The sequence below is a fragment of the Diabrotica virgifera genome, chromosome 1 (assembly GCF_917563875.1).
Source record: "Diabrotica virgifera virgifera chromosome 1, PGI_DIABVI_V3a".
NCBI classification, from domain to species: domain Eukaryota; kingdom Metazoa; phylum Arthropoda; class Insecta; order Coleoptera; family Chrysomelidae; genus Diabrotica; species Diabrotica virgifera.
In genome coordinates, this window is record NC_065443.1 from 2,871,410 (window position 1) to 2,895,696 (window position 24,287).

Here is a 24,287-nt window from a genome sequence, read left to right on the forward strand (position 1 = left end):
CTTAACAAGCCATGAAGTTGAAACTTGGCAACATCTATTGGTAGACCGATTAATTATGACAGTTCTCATTTGTTTTTAAATAATTTTCACTGTATTTACAGAAAAACTGAAATATTTTACAATATTTCGTGATCCAAATTATAAAAAATATTAAAAGGTATGTTATTAAGATGATTTTAGTTCAATATAATATATTTTTATATAAACTTGCGTGCGTATAGAAATCCGTCCACTTAAAAATTTTGTCATTTTTAATGTCTTATATTTCCTAAAGCTGTTGGCAGATTTAAGTGATTTTTTTAATATGTTATAGCCTAATTCTTTAACAATACCGCTGTAATAATATTGATGCTAACCAGTTAAATTTTTATAGTGTACCGGGCATTTATAAAATACTGAAATTAAAACCCAACTATAGACTCTGGTTTTCTTAACATTCTGCTTTTTTGATTAATTCGCTTATGTTTAACAACTAGATTTGTTCTTTATCAATTCAGGGTCTTTCTAAATAAGTGCGACAAACTTTAAGGGGAAAGAAACAAAATGCAAAATTTTGACGCCTGTATTTTAAATGTAATAATTTTTTTCGAATTCTGAGAAAACTAATAAGTATTTTTGAAAAATTTGAACGCAGAATAAAAGATTACTTTATTATCGAGGGCCGAAAGTCCCTTAGAATGAATAAAAAGTTTTTTTAAATGACATATTTGAAACTAAAAATCACACTAAATTTTCTTAGTTTTTCACCCCTGTAACTTATTAAAATAAACATAGAAGTTTTCAGGGACTTTCGGCCCTCGCTCCCAACGTAATCTTTCACTCTGCGTTTAAATTTTTGAAAAATACTTATTAGTTTTCTTAGGATTCGAAAAAAATGAATCCCGTTTATATTCTTGTTATTGGTTTTTTTTTGTATAATAAACGTTACTTACAAGGAATTACTTTTAATATTATTTTGTACAAACTTCTAATTAATAATATTTTCTTGTTCGACTCAAAAAATACTATAAAATTTACCAGAATTTGTACTTTAAAATCGTAGTTTCGAAAGCGGTAGTCCGAAAGTCAGACTACCGACGTCATCAATTGCGACGTTGCCTTTTTCTCTTCATGGCTTGTAAAGTAAAGGTGGCTAAATATGACACAGCACACGATCACTTAACTAACTGACAACCAAATTATGTTATATGTCAAAAGTCAACCCAAGTGTTTTTTATACAAAAAATAATTCGAATTTTAAAAAATATTAAATAATAAAGTATGTAAATTGTTTTTAAAAGTTTCACAAAATTGTACCGAATTTCTAAAAAATGGCACTTTATGACAACAAGTATTGGTTACTATCACATATTAGAAACTCTTTTATATCTACTGATGACACAGGTATGTTTCAAAACTTATGGTATATTAAATCAACTCTTAGTAACCAATATGAGCGTCTATATTTTCTTAATATTACCTTCTTAAAGTGCGATCTCCTCAATGGATGATTCATACCCATCATAGTATTTTCCTTTCCTAGTCCACTTTTTCCTTCCACTAGAGTTGAGTAATATTGGTATAATATTTATTATTTCTCAGTATGTGGTCTAGGTATGATGTTTTTTTAACTTTCACTGTGTTGAATTGACTGTGTGTAATTAAAAACAAGATAAAGGTTAGTCGAGAGAAAAAGATCTTCATATCTCTTGACCAAACACCTACTCAACGGAAACTGTTTGACACCGTCAAGACTGAACTACTAGCCCGTCAAGATGCAGGTGAACAAGATCTAATAATTAAATATATCAATAACGTACCAAAAATTGTCCAAAGGAACCAAAAAAACCACTAAATCCGGGCAAGCTATCTCTTTATTACCAAAACGTTAGAGGACTCCGTACCAAATTAACTGATTTAAGTATTAATGTGTCAAACTGTGCCTACGATGTAATCATTTTTACAGAAACTTGTCTTACTGCCGATTTCAATGATGCTGAACTTGGATTGACAAATTACAACATTTTCAGACAAGATCGTACACCTGAATCTAGCAAATTTGTAAGAGGAGGAGTTTTAATGGCCACTAAGAAGAAATTTTCCGTAAAAATTATTCCGTCAGATTCCTCCATTGAGCAACTTTTTGTTCACTTGTGTGGTAAGTTTATCTTGGGAGCATTGTATATTCCACCAAAGTCTACACCTAACAAGTACCAAGTGCACTTCGATCAGCTTATTAGTATAGGTGAACAATATTCAAATTCTAAATTTTACCTCTTTGGTGACTACAACCTGCCATCAGCTGATTGGGAACTTGAAGACTTCTGCTCATCAGCAACTGCTAAACCTAATACATCGTTTGCAGAAACGGAGGCGATTGGTGTTATCTCAAATATGTGTGCTCTTCATAATCTATTCCAATCAAATAACATTGTCAATTCTAGAGGCGCTATTCTAGACCTTGTTCTCTCATCAGAAGAGCTTGTGATAACCTCGGCAGTTGATATATTGATTCCTCCAGACTTATATCATCCTCCACTTGAAACTATCTTACAGCTACACTTTGATCAGAACACTACTGCAGGCGATGGTGAATACTACTATGATTTTCATAAAGCTAATCTTCCTTGCATTTATCAATACTTGAAGCAATTGATTGGGACAGTCTTATAAGTGATAAAGAACTTTCCGAGATGATAGGTACTTTCTATGATATTCTTTACTGTGTGCTTAATATGTATGTTCCATTGAAAAAAGTTTGTACAAAGAAATTTCCTGGTTGGTATTCTAGTGAACTTACACAATTAATATGTGACAAAAAGACTGCCCATTTAATTTACAAGAGTAACAGGTCTCCTGAGAATTATGCAGGTTTTAGTCAACTTAGAGCTCAGTGCAAAATTTTATCAAAAAATTGTTATGCTAATTATATACATTCAACTGAGATTTCGATCCAAGCTAATCCAAAAAATTTTTGGAAATTTGTAAACAGTAAGAAAGAAAATAATAGTATGCCTGTCTCAATGTCACTCAACAATACACTAGCCTCTAATGGCAACGATATTGCAAATTTATTTGCTAGCCATTTCTCTTCAGTTTTTAGTAATAAAACTCTTAAGCATAATGACAATTTAATACAGTCTAAGGTCTGTGTATCTTCCTATATTATACCAATTTCAAAAATATACGAAAAACTTTCAACTCTTAATGTCAATAAGGGACCTGGGCCAGATGGTATTTCTCCCATTTTTCTTAAACGATTCTCTTTTATTCTGTCTCGGCCGCTTTATCATATTTTTAATAAATCCCTTCAGTTGGGGGAATTTCCTGACTTTTGGAAACTATCCTATGTCACTCCAATTTACAAAGCAGGTAATAAAGCTGACATAACGAATTATCGTCCTATTTCTATTCTCGGTACAATTCCCAAGGTATTTGAGAGTATTGTTACTGATTACCTTAATTATGACTGCTCTTGGATACTAAATTCTCAACAGTTCGGATTTTCTTGTGGTAAATCAGCAGAACTTAGTTTGTTGCTTTATGTTGATACCTTGTCTGAAGCTTTGGAGAGGGGGTTGCAGATTGATTCAGTGTATACTGACTTCTCCAAGGCTTTTGATAGGGTGAACCATGATCTTTTGTTGCATAAGCTCAAATTATATGGCGTGGAAGGTTCTGTGTTGAAGTGGTTGGGCAGTTACCTAACAAATAGAACACAGCAGGTTAGGGTTAATCATCATTACTCCAACACTTTTCTAGTAACCTCTGGTGTACCTCAGGGCTCTCATTTGGGTCCACTTTTGTTTAACCTGTATATTAACGACATCGTCACCTGCTTCTCTAACACTTCTGCTCTCTTATTCGCTGATGATCTTAAATGTTATCAAATCATTAATAATCAAGATGATGCAATATCATTGCAATCAGATTTAGATAATTTAGCCAACTGGTGTCTTGATAATGGGATGGATTTGAATGTCAACAAGTGTCACATTATCCGGTTTTGTCGGAATCATCATTTATCAGTATTTAATTATACCATAAATGATCAATTATTGGATACGGTAGACTCAATTAAAGATTTAGGTGTTGTTCTTGATTCCTCTCTGAGCTTTAACCATCACATCAACAATATTACTCAAAGATCCATGAAAATGCTTGGCTTTGTTAAAAGGACAACTCGTGATTTCACGAACGTGTTCGCTATTAAAATGCTCTATTGTTCTTTAGTCAGGACGCACCTTGACTACTGTTCTCCAGTTTGGTCCCCACATTATTTACACCTCAAGAACAAACTTGATAGTGTTCAACATAATTTTCTTAGATATATTGGGTTCAAAAAACACATCAATTATAATTATACAGATATGGAACGATTTTTGAATATCTCTTCTCTGGATGTCCGTAGGAAGCGTAAAGATCTTACAGTATTGTTTAATATTATCAATGGCATATATTACTGCCCTGAACTCCTTGCTAAAATATTGTTGTTTGTTCCACCACGATCAACAAGACAAATTCAAACCTTTCATATTTCTTTTCATAGATATAATTACTCATATTTTACTTTTGTTCCTAGAACACTAAGACTTGCTAACTCCCTAGGTGACCTTTTACTTTTTGGTAACTCTGTTGATGTTTTTAAGAACCATTTAACCAAATTAAATATTTAGCAATGTCATAACCTTGTTATTTGTTAGTAATTAATGTTTTATAATTATTTTACTTTGTCATGTCTTTTTAAATGTTTTGTACTCTCTCATTTTATTCTTATATATTCAACACTGTAATTATCAATATCTTATTAATGTATTACCGAATTGGGCTTGCCCGTATAAATAAATAAATAAATCATTAAAAAAAAGAAAAGTTCTGGTTCCTTGCCATTCTCCGGTAGATCCACATTTCAAAATTTATTTACAGTTTCCACATCTCAACTAGGAACCCTCATATGTAAGAGTCAACCAGATGTAGTATTTTGATAAAAATAGTCGAATTTCGAGTTTTATTCAAGTATCACGTAGCAGTCTTTTGATTTTTTAAAAGATTTTCTGGTTCATTCTATTCTTGATTTCTATATCAGAATTTATAAATGTGCCTATTTATTGTGCAAGGTTGAGGCACATTTTGGTTTTTTCGGATGTCACTTTGGCTTTCTTAATGTTTATTTCCATACCAAAATGCTCATGGACCATGTTGGTCATGTAGATGAGTTAGACCAAATCAGCTTAAGGGCACCCAAAGTCCCATTTAACGACAATGTTAACATTATGTCACATAGCTCTGTAACCAAAGCACTTAGAGACCTAATTTTTGTTTTATTTTGAAACTACATGCATTGTTTAGTCCCGCGTAGATTTTTGTAAAGTTAGAGTGAAATAAGCATTTATTTTAAATTTTTTTAAAATATTCTTACAAAGAAAACCCAAAAAAGTTTAGATTTAATTTTTTATTTTACTTGTTTTTGTACATTTTTCGATAAAACTTTACGCGGGACTAGATATTTTCTATCTACAACTACTGTAAAAATTTGGACCTTATATCATCTAAGAATCCAGAGATATCTGATATCAAAAGTTAAAAACCTAGTATTCAGGAAATCGCAAAAACATGAAACACTCTAATAGGCTATGAAGCTACTGGTACACGGTAAGTTGAGTGCAGACGTTCAGAAAACAAATAGTTTTGTAACCATGGATATTTTATACTATCATGTGTTATATATCGTTGGAAAGAGAAGATTTCAGAGAATAATTTTGAATCATAACCCAAAAAACTTAAAAAATTCAATTTTCGGACTTTGGCTGCCTTTAAGTCACTTACTTAGCGTAATTTCCAAAGTAATAAAGAAGGTTGTATACAACAGAATGCTAAATTTTATAGAAGAAAACAATTTATTAACTCCAAACCAACACAGATTTAGACCAAAAAAGTTGACACTTACAGCTGCATGCAGCTAGTTTGAGCGTATTATGATGAATTAGATAGTAGAAACCATGTAGCAGGACTACAGTGGCGACGCATGACTTTTTCTGAAGTGTTACCAAAACCAGATGCAAAAAATCGTATTTAAAAAAATGAAGATATGGCTTTCCAGTAACTAAGGGGCTTAGACAAGGATGTTGCATATCTCCGACCCTGTTTAAAATCTATGTTGTAGCAGCACTTAAAGGTTGAAAGAGGAAAGTAAATGGAATGGGCATTGAGCTAAACAATACATGCCTCTACACGCTCCAGTTCGCGGACGACCAGGTTGTAATAGCAAACGACAGGGAAGACATAGAATACATGATGCGTAAGTTGGTCGAGGAATATTCAAAATGGGGATTGGACGTCAATATAGATAAAACAAAGTACTTATGTGTTGGTTCAGAAGAGAACGATATTCATCTTACTATGGAAGATAATCAAAAAATTAAAGCCTGCCAAGATTATAAATATCTAGGAGTAACATTTGATAAAACTGGAACTGATGACAAAGAAATTACTTCCAGAATTATACAAGCAAAAAGAGCAATCCGATGTCTCAATAATTTTCTTTGGAGTACTCAAATATCGAATAAGAGAAAATTTAATATCTACGAGACTATGATTAAGAGTAGTTTATTATATGATGCTGAAACTTGGAGGCTTACAGAAAAAAACAAAAACAAAATTGAAGTAGTGGAAATGGATGCAATCAGAAGGTCATTACGTATATCCAGAAGAGAACATATCAGAAATGAAGACATTAAAAATCGAATGGGAATAGAAGGAACAATAATGAAAGATATAGAGAGAAGACAAATGATCTGGTATGGACACATAAACAGAATGAATGACGAGAGACTTCCAAAACAATGTCTGGAATGGCAACCTCCTGAACATCGGAAGCGAGGGAGACCGAAAGTTAATTGGATCACCGGCATCCGGAATGCGATGAGCGCGCGAGACCTCAGGGATGACCTGTGGCAAAATAGGAAGGAATGGAATTTGGGAATCGGACAACGCCGCAAGACGTTCTAAACCGATCATATATATATAAGATATGGCTAAATGTATATATACACTCACCGGCACAAAATTCCGCCACAAAAAATTTTTGATTAAGTTTGACTTATATACTGATAACTTTATTATTTGTACTTCGATTTTCAAGATTCTTGCACGAGTTTGTAGGTACATGTATTGATGTCAATTGCTATTATTCTGGTAACAAAATTTTTTTGCTTAGATGGCATTATACAGGGGTGAATGTAAGCGTTGTTTTTTCTCCCAACTTTAAAAAATTCTGTGGAAAAATTGGAGGGCTGATTTTGTTTCATACTCCTTTTGTATTATCCTGGAGGTATCACTAAGGTCATGTTTTTTGGATTATCTGAATATCTCTTTTCTTGTAAGAGCTGTAATTAAAAACAGTGCTTTGAAGGTTTATTTAATTAAAAATATCAAGCGCACTAAAATTAACAAAACAAAACAAATTTAACAACAAAACAATTCAATAGCGGTTAGGGAATAGCCTGGGGAATAGCCCGATATTCCTCTACCAGGGCCATAACTGTACCAAATTTTCTGGAGGCCTAGGATGACAGAATTTGTTTCAGATTTTATTCATCAAATAAATGCTCAATATGATTGAGATCTGGGCTGCATGCGGGCCATTCTAATCTTATCAATCCAACCTCAATTGTATGAGTCAATCAGTGTTTTTATTTACAAAAAATGGTACAGCTCTTACAAGAAAAAAGATATTCGGAGAATTCAGAAAACAAAATGTTGGTGATGTCTCCGGGAAAATATGACAGGACTATGAAACAAAATCAGCTATTCCATTTTTCCACAGAATTTTTTAAAATTAGGAGAAAATACAACGCTTCCTTTCACCCCTGTACAATGACATACAAGCAAAATTTTTTGTTACGGAATAATACCAAACAATATGAATACATACAAACTGGTGCAAGAATCTTGAAAATCGGAGCACAAATAATAAAGTTATAAATTGTCAAACTTAATCAAAGATTTTGAGTGGCGGAATTTTGTGCCGGTGAGTGTGTAGCTTCAATAATATCATTTTGAATATCACTTGAAACTCTCGAAAAAACAGATGTTTCTAGATGTTGACAAAATTTTTGATCTTTTTTGGCAATTAATGTTAACAATTCCCTGTAATTGCCTCGATTGTCAGAGTCATCACACTCAAAATGACCACGAAACGCTAGTTCTTGTTTGGCCCAAAAACATACAGTATCTATTATAAGTGTGCTAAGGATATACCTATCTATTTTTTTAACAAACTTATTATGTTTAGCAACATTTGCTTTAAAAGCTTGGTTAAGAGAACTTTTGATTTTTGTTTTGCCAAACTGAATCAAATTGGGTACACATCTTACATGTAGGTAACGGAGAAATTTCATGTCTCCTTTTTAAAAATCTAACACTATTTAAATCGTGAAACTGGTCCACCCATTTTTCTGTAGAAACCAGAAGACATGGCCAACAATACAGTATATTTTTCTTGCAACCATAATATAACCAAAGATTTTCACTGTACCAACTAAATTTAAAATATCGAACTACTTTTGTTGATTCCTTTTTTAAATTGTTTAAAATAGGTCTTTCATTTTTAATCTCATTTTTTTTTCAAAATTATACAAGGATAATTACTTTTCAAGTAGTTGATCGATTAAGAAGCGACACTCATCCATGGTTAACTGCACGCACACTTTTTATAGGTACTGTCACCAATTTTAAATCTGGTAACAGCGCTACTGATACACAGCGCGCTTATACCGTCGCTTCTTCAAAATTTTCAGTCACTAGCCGGTCCCGAGCGCCAGCGTGGGCATATAACCATTGTAACCAGAAATGAGTCTGGTAACAGAGTATAATAAAGTGCAACTGAGTCACATAAACTCGCCAATATTTTCGTGTCTACGAGTAGTTAGCTATTTACTGAGTTAGGTACCATTACCACATAATATAATAATATATTTCTATTGGTAAAAAATTGGTAAATAGAATTATTCATCGTCATAAAATATTTATTTGCAAGATTTTTAACTGTTACCAATGGTAACAGTGGTTACATGCAGTGCAGGACTATTTTTTGATCACAAGCTTTTAACTGCTACATAATATTTTCACAATAAATTATATAATGTTGGTTTTAGAGGGATATTTCTAGAATGGGTAATAAATTTCTTAAGTAACAGGAAGAGTGTTGCTGGGATCCTTGCTGGGACCTTTATTATTCTTAATTTTTATTAACAATCTTCCAGATTACATAAGGGCACTTATAATATCGATGACTTAAAGCGCACTTATTGTATGTCTATTTTTTTCTATTATTTAATTATGCACTATACCTTGATGACCTCCTAACAGTCTATCATCCTGTACAGACATTGTATGTCCTAACGTGTTTGGTGTGGTACAGTAGACTCCCGTAAGTTCGGCCTCGATTAGTTCGGTCTCTGCTTAGTCCGGCCGGCTCTCTGCCTGTAGCGACCACCAAATTTTCTGCAAGATTTTTAAAAATCATCGGTGTCCTAAACTTGACCCCAGAGCAAATAGACAACGTCGACGAACCTGAGTTAAATTTTAAACATCTGCCCAGAAAAACCTTTGCACCTCGAAAGAAACATCTGCTGCGGAGTTTAAAGTCAGCAAAGATACGGTAACGGTCGCCATGTGTTCAAATGCTTCGAGCATCCACAGTGACAACTATTTGTCATTGTCATCGCAGTTTTCGGCGATACTTCCTCTGGAAGCACTTAATGGCCCCTTGATCTATCAGCTGTTGAAGACTGGGAACAGCAGTTTAACTTCTTTTTCATCGTCACACTGAATATCTTCCTGGTGAGTAAGGGTGTTGTCAGGAAGTAGAAGTGCTTTGATGGGCAGTTTTAATTTTGTCAAATATTTTTTACTTTAAGAACAAATTCGTAAACGAACTATTCCCTGAACAAATATGTGTCCATCCACGCTGATTTCTGCGACCGATAATACACTGGGAGAGTTTCCACGTTTATGTTGTTAAGGTTTTGGAAAAACCAAATATAGAAGATAAGATTGACCAAGCAAACACAAAAGCAGATGAGCCAAACAACATTCTTGTTAACGAACCTGATGACAATGCACGACCTTCAGCAACTACCGAACTGTGGTCCCATTGTTGAAGAAGATGTTTTGGAGTGGATCAAGTTTGAAAATGGACACAACAAGGTTTTGAACCACGATGAAATCGCTGAGTGTACCATTCGCCAGGAAAATGAGAAAGATAACGACGCAGATGCTGCTTAGATAGAAGAGGAAGATGAAGAAAATAAAATAAGCCACATTGAAGATAAAGCAGCTTTGAAACTGGCAGCTCTCTATATCGAACAGCAAAAAGAAGCGACTGCCATCGATATAATGTTTATTAAAAAGTGGCGTGACTTTGAACATAAAAGATCATTAAAAAAGAAAAAAGTGCAGATTTTTTAAGTGTTTACAAATCCAAACCACCAATGTATAGTAATTTTATTAGGCCCACTTACAGTTCTGTAACTTTGTTTTGGAGTGTTTTGTAACCTTCTGTCTTTTCATATGTGTTAAATATATGTCAGAGTATCCCTGTGTTTTGTGTTTGCTAGATCCGTACAAACAATAAATAAGCATTTTTTAGGTAGGCATCGGTTAGTTCGGCCTAGGGTCCAGTCCCGAGGTGGCCGAACTTACGGGAGTCTACTGTATTTCAAAACTGCGCACTATAGCACTATGCTATAAAAGCTTAAACATTCAAACTCGATTTTCTCAAAAAGTACATGCACAGTCATACAATAAGTGTGTTTTAAGCCATTGATATATTTGCTGATGATATCTCGTTAATAGTTTCCGCACGTACACTTGAGGAATTGAAAATGGCAATGAAAACTGTTGTCAACTGCTGTATATGCTGGTGTAATACTAAAGGATTAATATTAAACATTGACAAGATGGAAATAATTTATTTTCACCCCTACAACTTATCTACCAATGTTTATATCTCTTAACTATCCATGATATAAACAATAAATTATCTTCCACTCACTCTACAAAGTTTTTGGGTGTGTTCATTGATTGTAATCTTAAATGGCCAGAGCAAGTGAATAGGACTTTTCATCGATTGTCATTTTTTTCGAGCTTCTGTCATGTGTCGTCTAATATTAATATATCTACGTCATATGTTATTGGTATAATATATCAATGATACAAACCAAATACATATGACGTATATATCTTAATATTATACGACACATGACAGAAGCTCAAAACAAATTACTGTGAATGAAAAGCCCTATTCAGTGAACATGAAATTGAATAAAGATTTTTATACTATATATCTAGAATTAAAACACACTACCCATTTCGGCATTAATGAACGTTTATTATAAGCCTTGCTTACAGCCCCATGTGCTATAATGTAATTTTGTGGGGGAACTCAGTAGATAGTAACGAAGTGTTCATTACCCAAAAAAAAATTATACATAAAATTTTTAGTTTGGATTATCAACAATGGTGTAAACCAATTTTTATTAAACATCAAATGTTTACTTTATGTAAAAGAGGAAATCAATACATATCAAGTAAATTCAGACAATCACTATTATAATACAAGAAGTGCTGAATCTTTATGAGTCCCTAAACACAGGACATCGAGATTTCAAAATTCTTTCAGATATATGGGACTAACTTTATACAGTCATTTGCCAAAAACAGTAAAAAACAAGCTGAAAATACGAGCATTATCATAACGAAAACTTTGTTTATTTACGTATTTTAATTCATAATATGGAAAATTGCTATTATGAAAAGTAGTTTAGAATTAATAATTATGTTTTAATGTGTAATTATATCATTCTAATTTAAATGTTATGAACTATAAAGGTAGTTTAGTCTTGATCGAAATTCATATTTTTATATACCTCGTATAAAATTAATAAAATTTTACATATGATGGTTGCATCATAAATCTTAGAACATTTAGACCTTAGAAGACCTTTTTATGAATAACTTTTCTTCGTCAAATTAAAAATAAAAGAGTTATAAATGAAAATGTTGTTGGTATCCATAATTTGAGAAAAATCTTTAAATATTTTTTTCCATTAGAAGGATGTAATTGCACATATCAGACCATAATTTTTTATACCAAACAATATTATTTCATATACTGTCAGTTCGCTAAACTCAGACACAACTGGTTAGTGATTTTAGTCAATAATTTTGCCAATGTGGCAAAAAAAATAATTACTAATTAGTTAATAATTACTAAATAATTAGTAATTTTGTCAATTTGGCAAAATTCGCAAAAACAAAAAAATTACCTACTAAAATCACTAGCCAGTTGTGTCGAGTTTAGCGAACCGACTATATTTTAATTTCATAGCAAATGGAACAGTCCATTTATCATAAAGGGGAGGCCGAATACTCGTATAAACCTTTTTAAAGCTGTTAATAAATTATTGCTTTTAAAATATACTCAAATTGTATTTTTGAACATCTTATTTATTTATATAATAATTAAATTCACTATCAAATGTCATTGATGTTTTATTAATACTTAATTTAAAATTTAGTTTGACATTCACGAAGTGTCAAACTCAAATGTAAATAACCTATGCTTTGCTTAACAAATCGAGATTAAAAAACTAGCCTACTTAATAGCAACGATTTCAGCTGACGTTTAGTGTGGCGGCAGAAAATAAAAGGATTCTGACGTCACATTTTAGACTTTGAGGCCGATTATCTCGAAGACGGTTAGAAATATCGAAATGCCGTTTTCAGATTTAGATTCAGGAGAAAAAACTACATATGAATCCATCGATAAATCTGATCGAGTATTGCAGACTTTTGCGAATTTATAAACGAAATGTTTTCGTTGAAAATACCACTTTCCACAGAATTAAAAAAAAATGTTAAAGATTTACATATTTACTCTTACAAAAAGATTATTATCCTATAAATGAATGTCTTGAGGACAAACTGCAGTAGCAGTTTTAAAAAGTTTACTTGTAAAAAATGTTATTTTTTATATTTTGTGAGTTTTGTTACACTGTGGCAGAACACATAACACATCCTTGATCGTTGTATAACTCATCTAATTTCTACTTCTGCAAATGTGGAACCTTTCATCCTAACTCTGGGGTTTTGGTGCAAGTACAAGTTTTTAGTAATTTGATGTCTTTACCATCTAAACCGACATCTTGCAAAAGTTCTAATAATAGGACATGTCTTACTCTATAAAATGCTTTTTTGAAGTTTATGAACCATATCCTTGTGTTGGTCGCAGCATTGCATGTTAATATTATCAACCAATGTTTATACAGGGTGAGTCATGAGGGAGGCTCCTATGGGGAATAACAAATGACCATTAAAAAGTGTCTGCTCCCATTGTTTAATAATATACAGGGTAAGTTTCGCATTTTGACAGAAATTTGTATTCGTCATAATTTTTGAACGGTCAGATCGATGTGTCTCTTATTTTGGTCAATCGTTACACTATTACCACCTAATCAACTGATTTATTCAAACTAGAAAGAATTTTACAAATTAGACAAACAGGCAATTAAAATGGCTTATTTATTTTTTCCCCACACGATTACTTAATTTTTTATAAAAAAATTAAATTTGACTATAAATTAAAAGTTTGGTAAAGTGAACCATATATTTAAAAAAAATTAACTTTTATTACAAAAATTAATTTTTTTAACAAATATTTAATTTGTGTGACCACCCAATCAACTGATTTATTCAAACTAGAAAAAAATCAGGTCCGGCTTTAAAAAATTAGTTCGTTTGGGTCTTAGAAAAAATTTCACCCTGTATATGCTTTTTGAAAACTAATACGAATTTTACAAATTAGAAAAATAGGCAATTAAAATGGCATTATTATTTTTTCCCCACATGATTACTTAATTTTTTATAAAAAAATCAAATTTGACTATGAATAATAATTAAAAGTTTGGTAAGTGAACCATAGATTTAAAAAAATTAACTTTTATTACAAAAATTAATTTTTTTTGAACAAATATTTAATTTATGTTACCACCCAATCAACTGATTTATTCAAACTAGAAAAAAATCAGGCCCGGATTTAAAAAAATTGTTCGTTTTGGTCTTAGAAAAAATTTCACCCTGTATACGCTTTTTGAAAACTCTAATATGAATTTTACAAATTAGACAAATAAGCAATTAAAATGGTTTATTTATTTTTCCCCACAAGATTACTTAATTTTTTATTAAAAAATCAAATTTGTCAAAATCGGAATTTTAGCCTAAAAATGAAAAAAATTAAATCACGGTTTAACTCGCTACAACTCTGTTCCATTTTAATATTTTTTTCTGAAATTTTACAGCACATATCTCTTACCATTGTGAAGACTATGAAAATTTTTGTAGACTTTCAGTCTTCTTCTCGTAAAAGTTATGAATTTTTACAAATAAAAGATGCAGATTCGTAAATTGCAAAGTTAAATCGCAAAAATTAAGTGAAAAAATTTAAAATTTATCTATTTGATCACGTCTATGTTAAACTATAGAGTCCAAAGAGAAGTGTTATGGGGAGTTATAGATCTAGTCGTGTTATAGAAAAAAAGAAATGGTGAAACTTTTATTTTTAAGAAAAAAGTTTTTTTTTATTTTTATGGTAAAATTGCAATTTGGACAAATTTGATTTTTAATAAAAAATTAAGTAATCGTGTGGGGAAAAATAAATATGCCATTTTAATTGCCTATTTGTCTAATTTGTAAAATTCATATTAGAGTTTTCAAAAAGCGTATACAGGGTGAAATTTTTTCTATGACCAAAACGAACAAATTTTTTAAAGCCGGACCTGATTTTTTTCTAGTTTGAATAAATCAGTTGATTGGGTGGTAACATAAATCAAATATTTGCTTAAAAAAATTATTTTTTGTAATAAAACTTAATTTTTTTAAATATATGGTTCACTTTACCAAACTTTTAATTCATAGTCAAATTTGATTTTTTTATAAAAAATTAACTAATCGTGTGGGGAAAAAATAAATATGCCATTTTAATTGCCTATTTTTCTAATTTGTAAAATTCATATTAGAGTTTTCAAAAAGCATATACAGGGTGAAATTTTTTCTAAGACCCAAACGAACTAATTTTTTAAAGCCGGAATTGATTTTTTTTAGCTTGAATAAATCAGTTGATTAGGTGGTAATAGTGTAACGATTGACTAAAATAAGAGACAAAATTATGACGAATACAAATTTCTGTCAAAATGCGAAACTCGCCCTGTATATTATTAAACAATGGGAGCAGACACTTTTTAATGGTCATTTGTTATTCCCCATAGGGGCCTCTATACGAGGTAGGAGTATGTACAGTTCCTCGTGACTCACCCTGTATTGGTTGACATTACAGATTGTTCAATTTGTTATAGGTATGTGTGAATTAGTTATGTCTGGAGAAACTAAAGATATTCAACACCATTTGAAAACAACAGAACTTTACCCAGATCCAGAAACAAGTGAAGATGATGAGGATGACTTTGAACCTTTCGATTTGCAAATAGATATGGACTTTAACATTAGAGAAAGGTCTAATACGGCGGCTCAAATAGAAAAACTCGAGTTAGCACGTAAAAAAGCTGCAAAAATGAGACATATTAAATGGGAATCTAGCGGGCAACCAATTAATTCAAACAATTTTGATGATTTGTTTGTTAAGAAAGATGTTACTACAGTGACAAAACCAAAAACAAACATTTCAAAGTTGTCAGAACTTATACAGTGCCATTCGGATGTTCCAAAAAATCCTTACATGGAATATGCTAAGTTTGATGGAACAGGACAGGTAAACATTCCTACGAAAAAATATAAAATCTTCTTGACCATGTTACCACCTCAACAAAGAAATTATCCGATGGCTGTGTGCTGCGTTGCACAAGCTAAAGTACAGGAGCTTATTGGGTTAACCTTACTGAAACTTAGGTGAGTTTTAAACAAAGGTAAATAATTTAGCCATTTTGCTACTATGTCATACATTTACATACTTGCACTTGTAGCTCTGGAAACTGCTACACGAAAGATTTCTGTGGATGATTTGTCAAACTATCTCCTCAGATGTTTCAGCCACTAGTTTCGGCATCTTCCTACAGATCTTTGGCTCTGTACTTTAGCTTCCAATATGATTCAGAGTGATTCATACCTTTCACCTCTCAACATAAGACCTAAGTATTGTATTTTCCTCTTTTTGATGATGCTTAGTAATCCTTTTTGTTTACTCATGTGGTGAAGTATCTCATAGTTAGTAACTTTTTGTACCCATGGAATTCTTATCATCTGTTTATCTATCGTCGCCTTAGTACTGTACTATAACTTGATAACTCCAAAATTGGCGTTTTTGAGATAACTAGTTCACAAGATGTATTTTGTTTGCCTCCATATTGTGTAAAAACTTGATAACTCGCTCCAAACTGGTTAAGTATTTATTTATGATTGACGAAAGTTGATAAAACTCAAATGCCCCAAATATTCACTGCTAAAACTTGACAAGATTAGTTATCAAGTTATTGTTTAATAGAAATAATCGTGAATGCGACGTACACTGAATGCTACAACTAGCTAACTCCAGTTATCTAGTTTTAACGCGTGTTTTTCTGAAACCATTGAGCCTACCACGTACATGCTATCTGTTAATTCAGTTCATGTTAATACAAAAATTCGAGAATTGTTAGCAGATCTGGCAACCTCCATGGCAGAGGACTAATTTTCACCAAAATAATGCTTAAAATATTAGTTTTGTTAAAAAGTTCACTCGGATGCAACTTGGCACGACATGCGACATTACCAAATGTTAACATTATGGTAGTGCTAAAAGTTGATAACTTTACTTTTTCATGTTATTTTCCATATTGGAAAACAAATTTACATCGTATTCCTAAATAGATTAGTATAGTATGATATAATTGATCCAAAATATGGCATAACCCAGACATCCAAAGTGAAAGTTATCCTCCAATACCAAATTGTTCTATATGGTCCACATAATGTTCAGAAAAAAGTCACACTAGTTTGAGCGTCGGGTTTTGGGGGGGAGAGGGGGGAGAAATCGGTAAATTCGTAGTTTTTTAGGTTTTTCGTCAATATTTCTAAAACTGTGCGGTCCAGCATGAACAACCCTCTATACAAAAATATTCTACATTAAATTTGAAATAAAAAAGGTTCTATGCATAATCCTTCTAAAATGAACGATTCCAAAGTTACGGAGGTAGTATAGTATAATTGGTCCAAAAAAGGCCTAACCCAGACATCCAAAATAAAAGTTTACCTGCAACACCAAATTGTTCTATATGGTCTACATATGGTTCAGTAAAAAGTTACACCACTTTGAGCGTCCGGTTTGGGGGGGAGATGGGGAGAAGTCGGTAAATTAGTAGTTTCTTTAGGTTTTTCGTCAATATTTCTAAAACTATGCTTTAGAGTAAACAATATTCTATACAAAAATGTTCTACATAAAATTTAAAACAAAAAAGGTCCCATAGATAATTGTTATAAAATCAATGGTTCCAGAGTTACGGAGGGTGAAAAATGGAGGTTTTCGATACTTTTTATATTTTTTGGGCAATTGATGATGATTTTGGGTGGTGAGGTTGACGTTTCTTCAAGAGCTTATCACTATAGGCCATTCCACGAAAATACGCCTGTTTTGGATCACTTCGACAACGAATATTTTACTGTGAAACATAAAAAGTACGAAAGTAAATGGCGCTAATAATTATTCCAATAAACAACAATGTAATTTGCAATTTACTTTCGTTCTTCTTATTTTGCACAGTAAAATATTCGTTGTCGAAGGAATCCAAAACAGGCGTATGTTCGTGGAATAGGGTATAACATACCATTGGCAACTGAAATAGCAAATTTGATTTATAAAACACAATCCTGTTAAAGAAAATTTCTATAAATTGCCCAAAAAATATAAAAAATATCGAAAACCTCCACTTTTCACCCTCCGTAACTCTGGAACTGTTGAATTTATAACAATTATGTATAGGACCTTTTTTGTTTTAAATTCTATGTAGAACATTTTTGTATAGAACATTGTTTACGCTAAAGCACAGTTTTAGAAATAGTGACGAAAAACCTAAAAAAAAACTACTAATTTACCGACTTCAAACCCATCTCCCCCCAAACCGGACGCTCAAAATGGTGTAACTTTTTACTGAACAATATGTGGACCATATAGAACAATTTGGTGTTGGAGGAAAACTTTTACTTTCGATGTTTAGGTTAGGCCTTTTTTTGGACCAATTATACTATACTACCTCATTAACTTTGAAACCGTTCATTTTAGAAGGATTATGCATAGGGCCTTTTTTATTTAAAATTTAATGTAAAATATTTTTGTATAAAAGGTTGTTCATGCTGAACCGCATAGGTTAGAAATATTGACGAAAAACGTAAAAAACTACGAATTTACCGATTTCTCCCCCCTCTCCCCCAAACCCGACGCTCAAAATGGTGTGGCTTTTTTCTGAACATTATGTGGACCATATAGAACAATTTGGTGTTGGAGGATAACTTTCTTTAGATGTCTGGGTTTGGGTCTACTTATACCATACTAGTAGCCAAAAAGTTAAGGAACAGTATTTTAGAGCTGCAGCATGAATTCCGTATTTACCAACATCATGGTAGCAGCACAAATATCTTTAAAATCTTTAAACCAGTTTATCACAGAACTACTAATTTCGAGTTATCAAGTTATAGTATTGAGGCGACGATATATACATCTCAAAGGCATCTACTCTTTTTTCTGTTTCTGAGTTCATTGTCCAACTTTCACAGCTATACTTTCACAGTAAAGAAAATGTAACATCTGGTCATTCTGTCTGATCTTGTAAAAATGTTTTCATGTTCATTAGTGTTTTCCTCACTTGTTCGTTTCTTGATAGGATTTCTTTTTTTGGGGAACATTGACTGTTTGGATGCCTCAGAAGTCAAACGGTGTAAGTCACATTCTCCCTAAAAATGACTTATGATATATATAACACTTATTATTATACAGAGTGAGTTTTATGTATGGAAACACTCAATTATCTCGAAAACGGCTTAAACGATTTTTATAGATTTTGGCAGGTAGGGGTTTTCTTATGCGGCCGCTATTATAATGCTAATTACATTGTTGTCAGATCTTCCGTTTTTCTGGAAATCTAATGAACTTTCTTATTTCAAATGGAATACCCTGTATATTTTTTGCGTTTTAAAGTCCTTAAGAAATACTGATTATTTTTCGTGTTATATTTGCTATACCTGAATGCCATAATTTCGAAGTTATTACTACATTTATTAAAAAGAAAATTTAAACAAATTATAAGAATCAATTTTTTCGGCTCGGGTAGACATTATTTTACGTTCTTTGGATCATTGGGAACAAAAAAGGTCTTTTGTAACTTTTTTCCAAAGTTAATCGTTTTCGAGTAATAAACAATTTAAAACTGAAAAAAATCGAATAATGACGATTTTCAAGGTTTAAAAACATAAGTAAAAATATAATTTTTGAAATTACTAAGTACCTAAATTCAATCTTAACTATTCTTATAATAGCTTGCCATAAGATTTTTGACTCGTTTTATTCTAAAATATTGGTTTTTAATTATTGTTAATGAAGTGCATATGAGAGGACGGGCGAACGGGCTTCATTAACAGCTAAAAACAATGTTTTAAAATGAAACAAGCTGAAATTACTTATCGGTAACTGATAAAATAAGGCTTGAGCTTGAATTTGGGTACTTCGCAGTTTCAAAAAAATATTTTTTATTTGTGCTTTTGAACCTTGAAAGTCGTCATTATTTGATTTAGTTTTAAATTGTTTATAACTCGGAAACGATTAATTTTAGAGAAAAATTACAAAAGATCTTTTTTGTTTCCAATGGTCCAAACAACCTAAAATAATGTTTACCCTGGCCGAAAAAATTGATTTTTATAATTTGTTTATAAACTTTGTTTTAAATAAATGTAGCAATAACTCCAAAATTATGGCATTTAGGTATAGGGAATATAACATCAAAGATAATCAGTATTTCTTAGATTTCCATAAAAACTGAAAATCTGACAACAATGTAATTAACACTATAATATCGGCTGCATTAGGAAACCCTTACCTACTAAAATCTACAAAAACCGTGAAAGCCCTTTTTGAGATAATTGAGGGTTTCCATACATAAAACTCACTCTGTATATAATAATATTATTATTTCCTTGTTTATATTTATGAATATGTTCCAACCCATATTATGACAAATAAAGACAGTTTATTTGTTTTTAATTACTACTTATATGTCTGCAACTATTGTCAGAAACATCTTAGTTTCTCATTTTAAACACTTATTGACTTACACCGATTGGCTTCTGAGGCATTGATTTACTGATAAATATTTTATGGAAATTACTTGTTCTATTATTTATCCTTTGGCATACAAATGTATGTTTACAGGTGTCATTGAAAATACTAGAATTTTAGTTTTGTAAAAATTTAGATTTAAAGGGATGGGTACGTATTTTCGGCTGCAATGCTATATAAATGGGGATTCATTTTTTTCGAATCTTGAGAAAACTAATAAGTATTTTTGAAAAATGTAGACGCAGAATGAACGGTTACATTCTTACCGAGGTCCGAAAGTCCCTGAAAACTTCTATAATGTTTATTTTAAAAAGTTACAGGGCTGAAAAACTAAGAGAAAATGTAGTGTGAATTAGTAATTTCAATGTTGTTCTGAAGCTATTTCCTTGTGGCATTTTTATAATTAAGTATTTTCTATGGGAAATAAGCCACACTTTTACTAAAAAATGAACTTATTAACGTTTCGAAGCCCAAATCGGGTTTCGTTGTCAAAATACAAAATACATACTATTAAAATAAACAAAAATGTTGTTTTGTTTTTAATTAAATTACAAAAATGTAAACAAAAATTGAACATTTTTGTTTATTTTAATAGTATTTTGTATTTTGACAACGAAACCCGATTTGGGCTTCGAAACGTTAAATTTTTTAGTAAAATTGTGGCTTATTTCCCATAGAAAATACTTAATATAGTCTGTTCGCTAAACTCAGACGCAACTTTCTAGATATTTTAGTCGGTAATTTTGCCAATTTTAGTAAAATTGGCAAAAAATAATTACTAAATAGTTAATAAGTACTAAATAGTTAGTAATTTTGCAAATTTTTGCAAAATTGGCAAAAAACAAAAAAATTATCGACTAAAATATCTAGCCAGTTGCGTCTGAGTTTAGCGAACCGACTATAATAGTAATTTCAAATATCTCATTCAAACAAAACATTTTATTTATTCTAAGGGACTTTCGACCCTCGATAATAATTTAGTCTTTCATTCTGCGTTTAAATTTTTTAAAAATATTTATTAGTTTTTTCATAATTTGAAAAAAATGGACACCATGTCCGTAGTGATATTTTCCAAATCGAACATTCGCTATCTTTGTCATACAACGCACTGAGTCAAATAAAATATGATGACAAGACAGTGACAGTTTTAAATAATTGACATGGCATCGGGAATATTTTGAGTTGATTAAATAATATTGATAGTGTATTTGATAAATAAATAATTGATTTAAGACTTGAACTTAATAAAAAGTTATTTATTGTTTATTATTTATGGAAGATCCAAGCAGAGAATACATCAGGATATATTCTGTGATCCAAGTATTTTGTTGTTAAAGATGTTCAAAATTGTAAGCGTTCCATAGTAACAATATATTATTAAAAAATCACTTTAACACTTTTCCTCTTTTCTCGATTGAGTATTAGTTTTTGTTGTACATATAAATTATTACAATCACTGAATACATAGTTAGTGAAAAAATGATCAGTAGTAATTGCACAAGAGCTCTAAAATTATCGAATTTTTCCCGAGTGACACTTTGACAGTTTTAATTTCACGACCCGAACGGGAGTGAAATTATGTCAAAGTGTCACGAGGGCAAAAATTCGATAATAATTTTAGAGATCGAGTGCAATTTGTTGCGATTATTTCATGAATAAAACTGTTCAAAACCAAAATTTTATTGTAATTTATTTATGTAAGTACAAATTAGTACAGTTAGGGCCGGTTGTTCGAACGCTAATCAACAATGATCACTATCAAATATTTAATTACTGTCACAACTGTCAATGTCAACTTTGGTTGGGTTGCTGAAAACATAATTGAATATAATTATGAGATTAGCTAATCAATTAACATAACAATTATTAACATAATTGATTAACTAATTTCATAATTATAATCAATAATTATGTTTTCAGCGACCCAATCAAAGTTGACATTGACAGTTGTGACAGTAATTAAATATTTGATAATGATCATTTCTGATTAGCGTTCGAACAACCGGCCCTAAAACACACAGTTGTTATAAATATTTGACGGTTGAAAGTAATCACTTTTATAATTTTTAAAACATAAAACAATAATTGTCATTAATGTCACTGAATGTATTTTTTCGTAGCAACGAAGGGCATCTGACGTAATATACTTGACGACGGGATATTATCAAAAATTATCAGTTTAATTTTTATTTCTGTAGCTTTCTATTGGTCAGAATCTCCTATGAATGAAATAATCACATTTATTAACTAAATTAATAATTTGCAATTATACAAATAACAGTTATCCAAGAACATTCAAAAGCCATCTCTTTAAAGTTAATGATGACATTGTCGAGTAGAATGACATTCTAGTAATGTTTACATATCCATACCAGTGTGAATTTTACTACACGTAATTTTCCGTGTAAAGACAGAAAAAGTAGGGATAGCCGTAAAATATTCGCGAATTATGTACCGATGGCCTTAAACCAAACATTTTGCTATGATGTAATTATTATTTCGTTATATTGACTATTTCTATCTTCCCCTTTCCAAATATTGTTTCATTCAGCTATCATTAATTTATTTGCTTTCTAAATACTTCAGTTTTTTATCCATTTATTCTTATTTCAAACCAATCTGTTGCATCTGTCAATTAAAAAGTTGAATTCTCATATTATCTTCATGGTATATCATCATTAGCTGGACAATCTTTTTTGGGGTTTGCTGTTTGGCTTGTTCTATATTTTCTATCATTATCTAGAATTATTCTCATTGATTTTCGTAAAACGTAAATTATTACAGTTACAGCCATGGAACCGCAAATTTAAAAAGCCCCTCCCAATATGGACTCTATATAACAGAAGAAGATGGAGAAGTGGATAGTGACTTTCCTTGTTTGGATCCCAAGGAGCCGATTTCGAAATTTGGCTTTATTTGTCTCGGATTGGTCGAACACAAAGATGCGGGAAAGTCTGTTTCGTTTCCTGAAGATAATTCAGTATTGTTCACTATAGAAGAACTCAATAGGACTCGTACGGTGTCAGAAAAGAGTAAAACGGATGAAAATAAACAGATGGAGAATTATATACAAGCGGTGAGCTTTTACAGTTTTCTACAATTTTTCAATTCTTATTTTTTTTATATTATTTATTTATTAAATAGACCGGATCACCCCATTACAGCATTATAATAACATTATATTTTTAATCTAATTTATCTTGATAACTACACTTTAAAATACAATACTTAGAAACAATTCTAGAGTTTACTATAAATCATGGTTTTAAATTGAATTAAACTTAAAAGGATCTATATCACAGTGACCATTTTTTTTTTATTTGCTAAGTGCTACAATCTGGTCTTTGACCAATGAGTAACTTTTTATCTATCCTATCTTACTAACTACTTAATATCTAAGAGTCACCCTTTGATGTCTTCTTAGTTGTCTTTATTATTACTGGCGCACTTTTTGATTGCGCACTATCACACAAAGCGCTGCTTTTCACTTTATCACGCACTACACCAACACGTTGCTTGCACACTAGTCGCGCAATGCTCCTCTATTAAGCGTCGTTTAAACACAACGATAAGTCACAGCAACTAGTTGTGATGACAAGTTGAAACGCTGTTTAGACGCTGCGATTCAATGCGATACCACCTTCAACCCAACTCCAACTTTGATAAGTTGTGCGATGCACCGTTTACACACAGTGATAAGTTGCAACAACTCGATTGACCTTGATAAGTTGTTTGATTTATCGCTGTGTTTAAACGACCCTTTAGCTTTGTCGCACACTACACCAACTCGTGAGCTTTGGTCCTCTTCAGTCTTCTTTTCTGGTTTGAGTTGTCCAGGAGCTGGATGGCCTCAATATTTTCGTGGAGAAGAAGTCTTTTTTCATGACTTTCTGCGTGTTTTCGGATTTCTTTGTCGACGGGCTCCATTCGTAGA

General features: G+C 31.6%; 1 protein-coding gene across 2 annotated transcripts in view; it reads left to right on the plus strand.

The window, feature by feature from the left end:
* The window catches only part of LOC114328023 (stress-activated map kinase-interacting protein 1), a 162,351-nt gene that overhangs the window by 122,518 nt on the left and 15,546 nt on the right, over positions 1-24,287 (plus strand). Inside the window, exons 1-3 of one of the 2 annotated variants that reach the window (XM_050655311.1) lie at positions 1,145-1,383; positions 15,393-15,942; positions 23,138-23,429. In XM_050655311.1, coding sequence (XP_050511268.1) covers positions 1,311-1,383; positions 15,393-15,942; positions 23,138-23,429 — 915 coding nt within the window. In that variant the 5' untranslated portion in view covers positions 1,145-1,310. Of the gene's footprint in view, positions 1-1,144; positions 1,384-15,392; positions 15,943-23,137; positions 23,430-24,287 lie in introns of those variants that run through there. The other variant, XM_050655695.1, reaches the window with a different exon arrangement.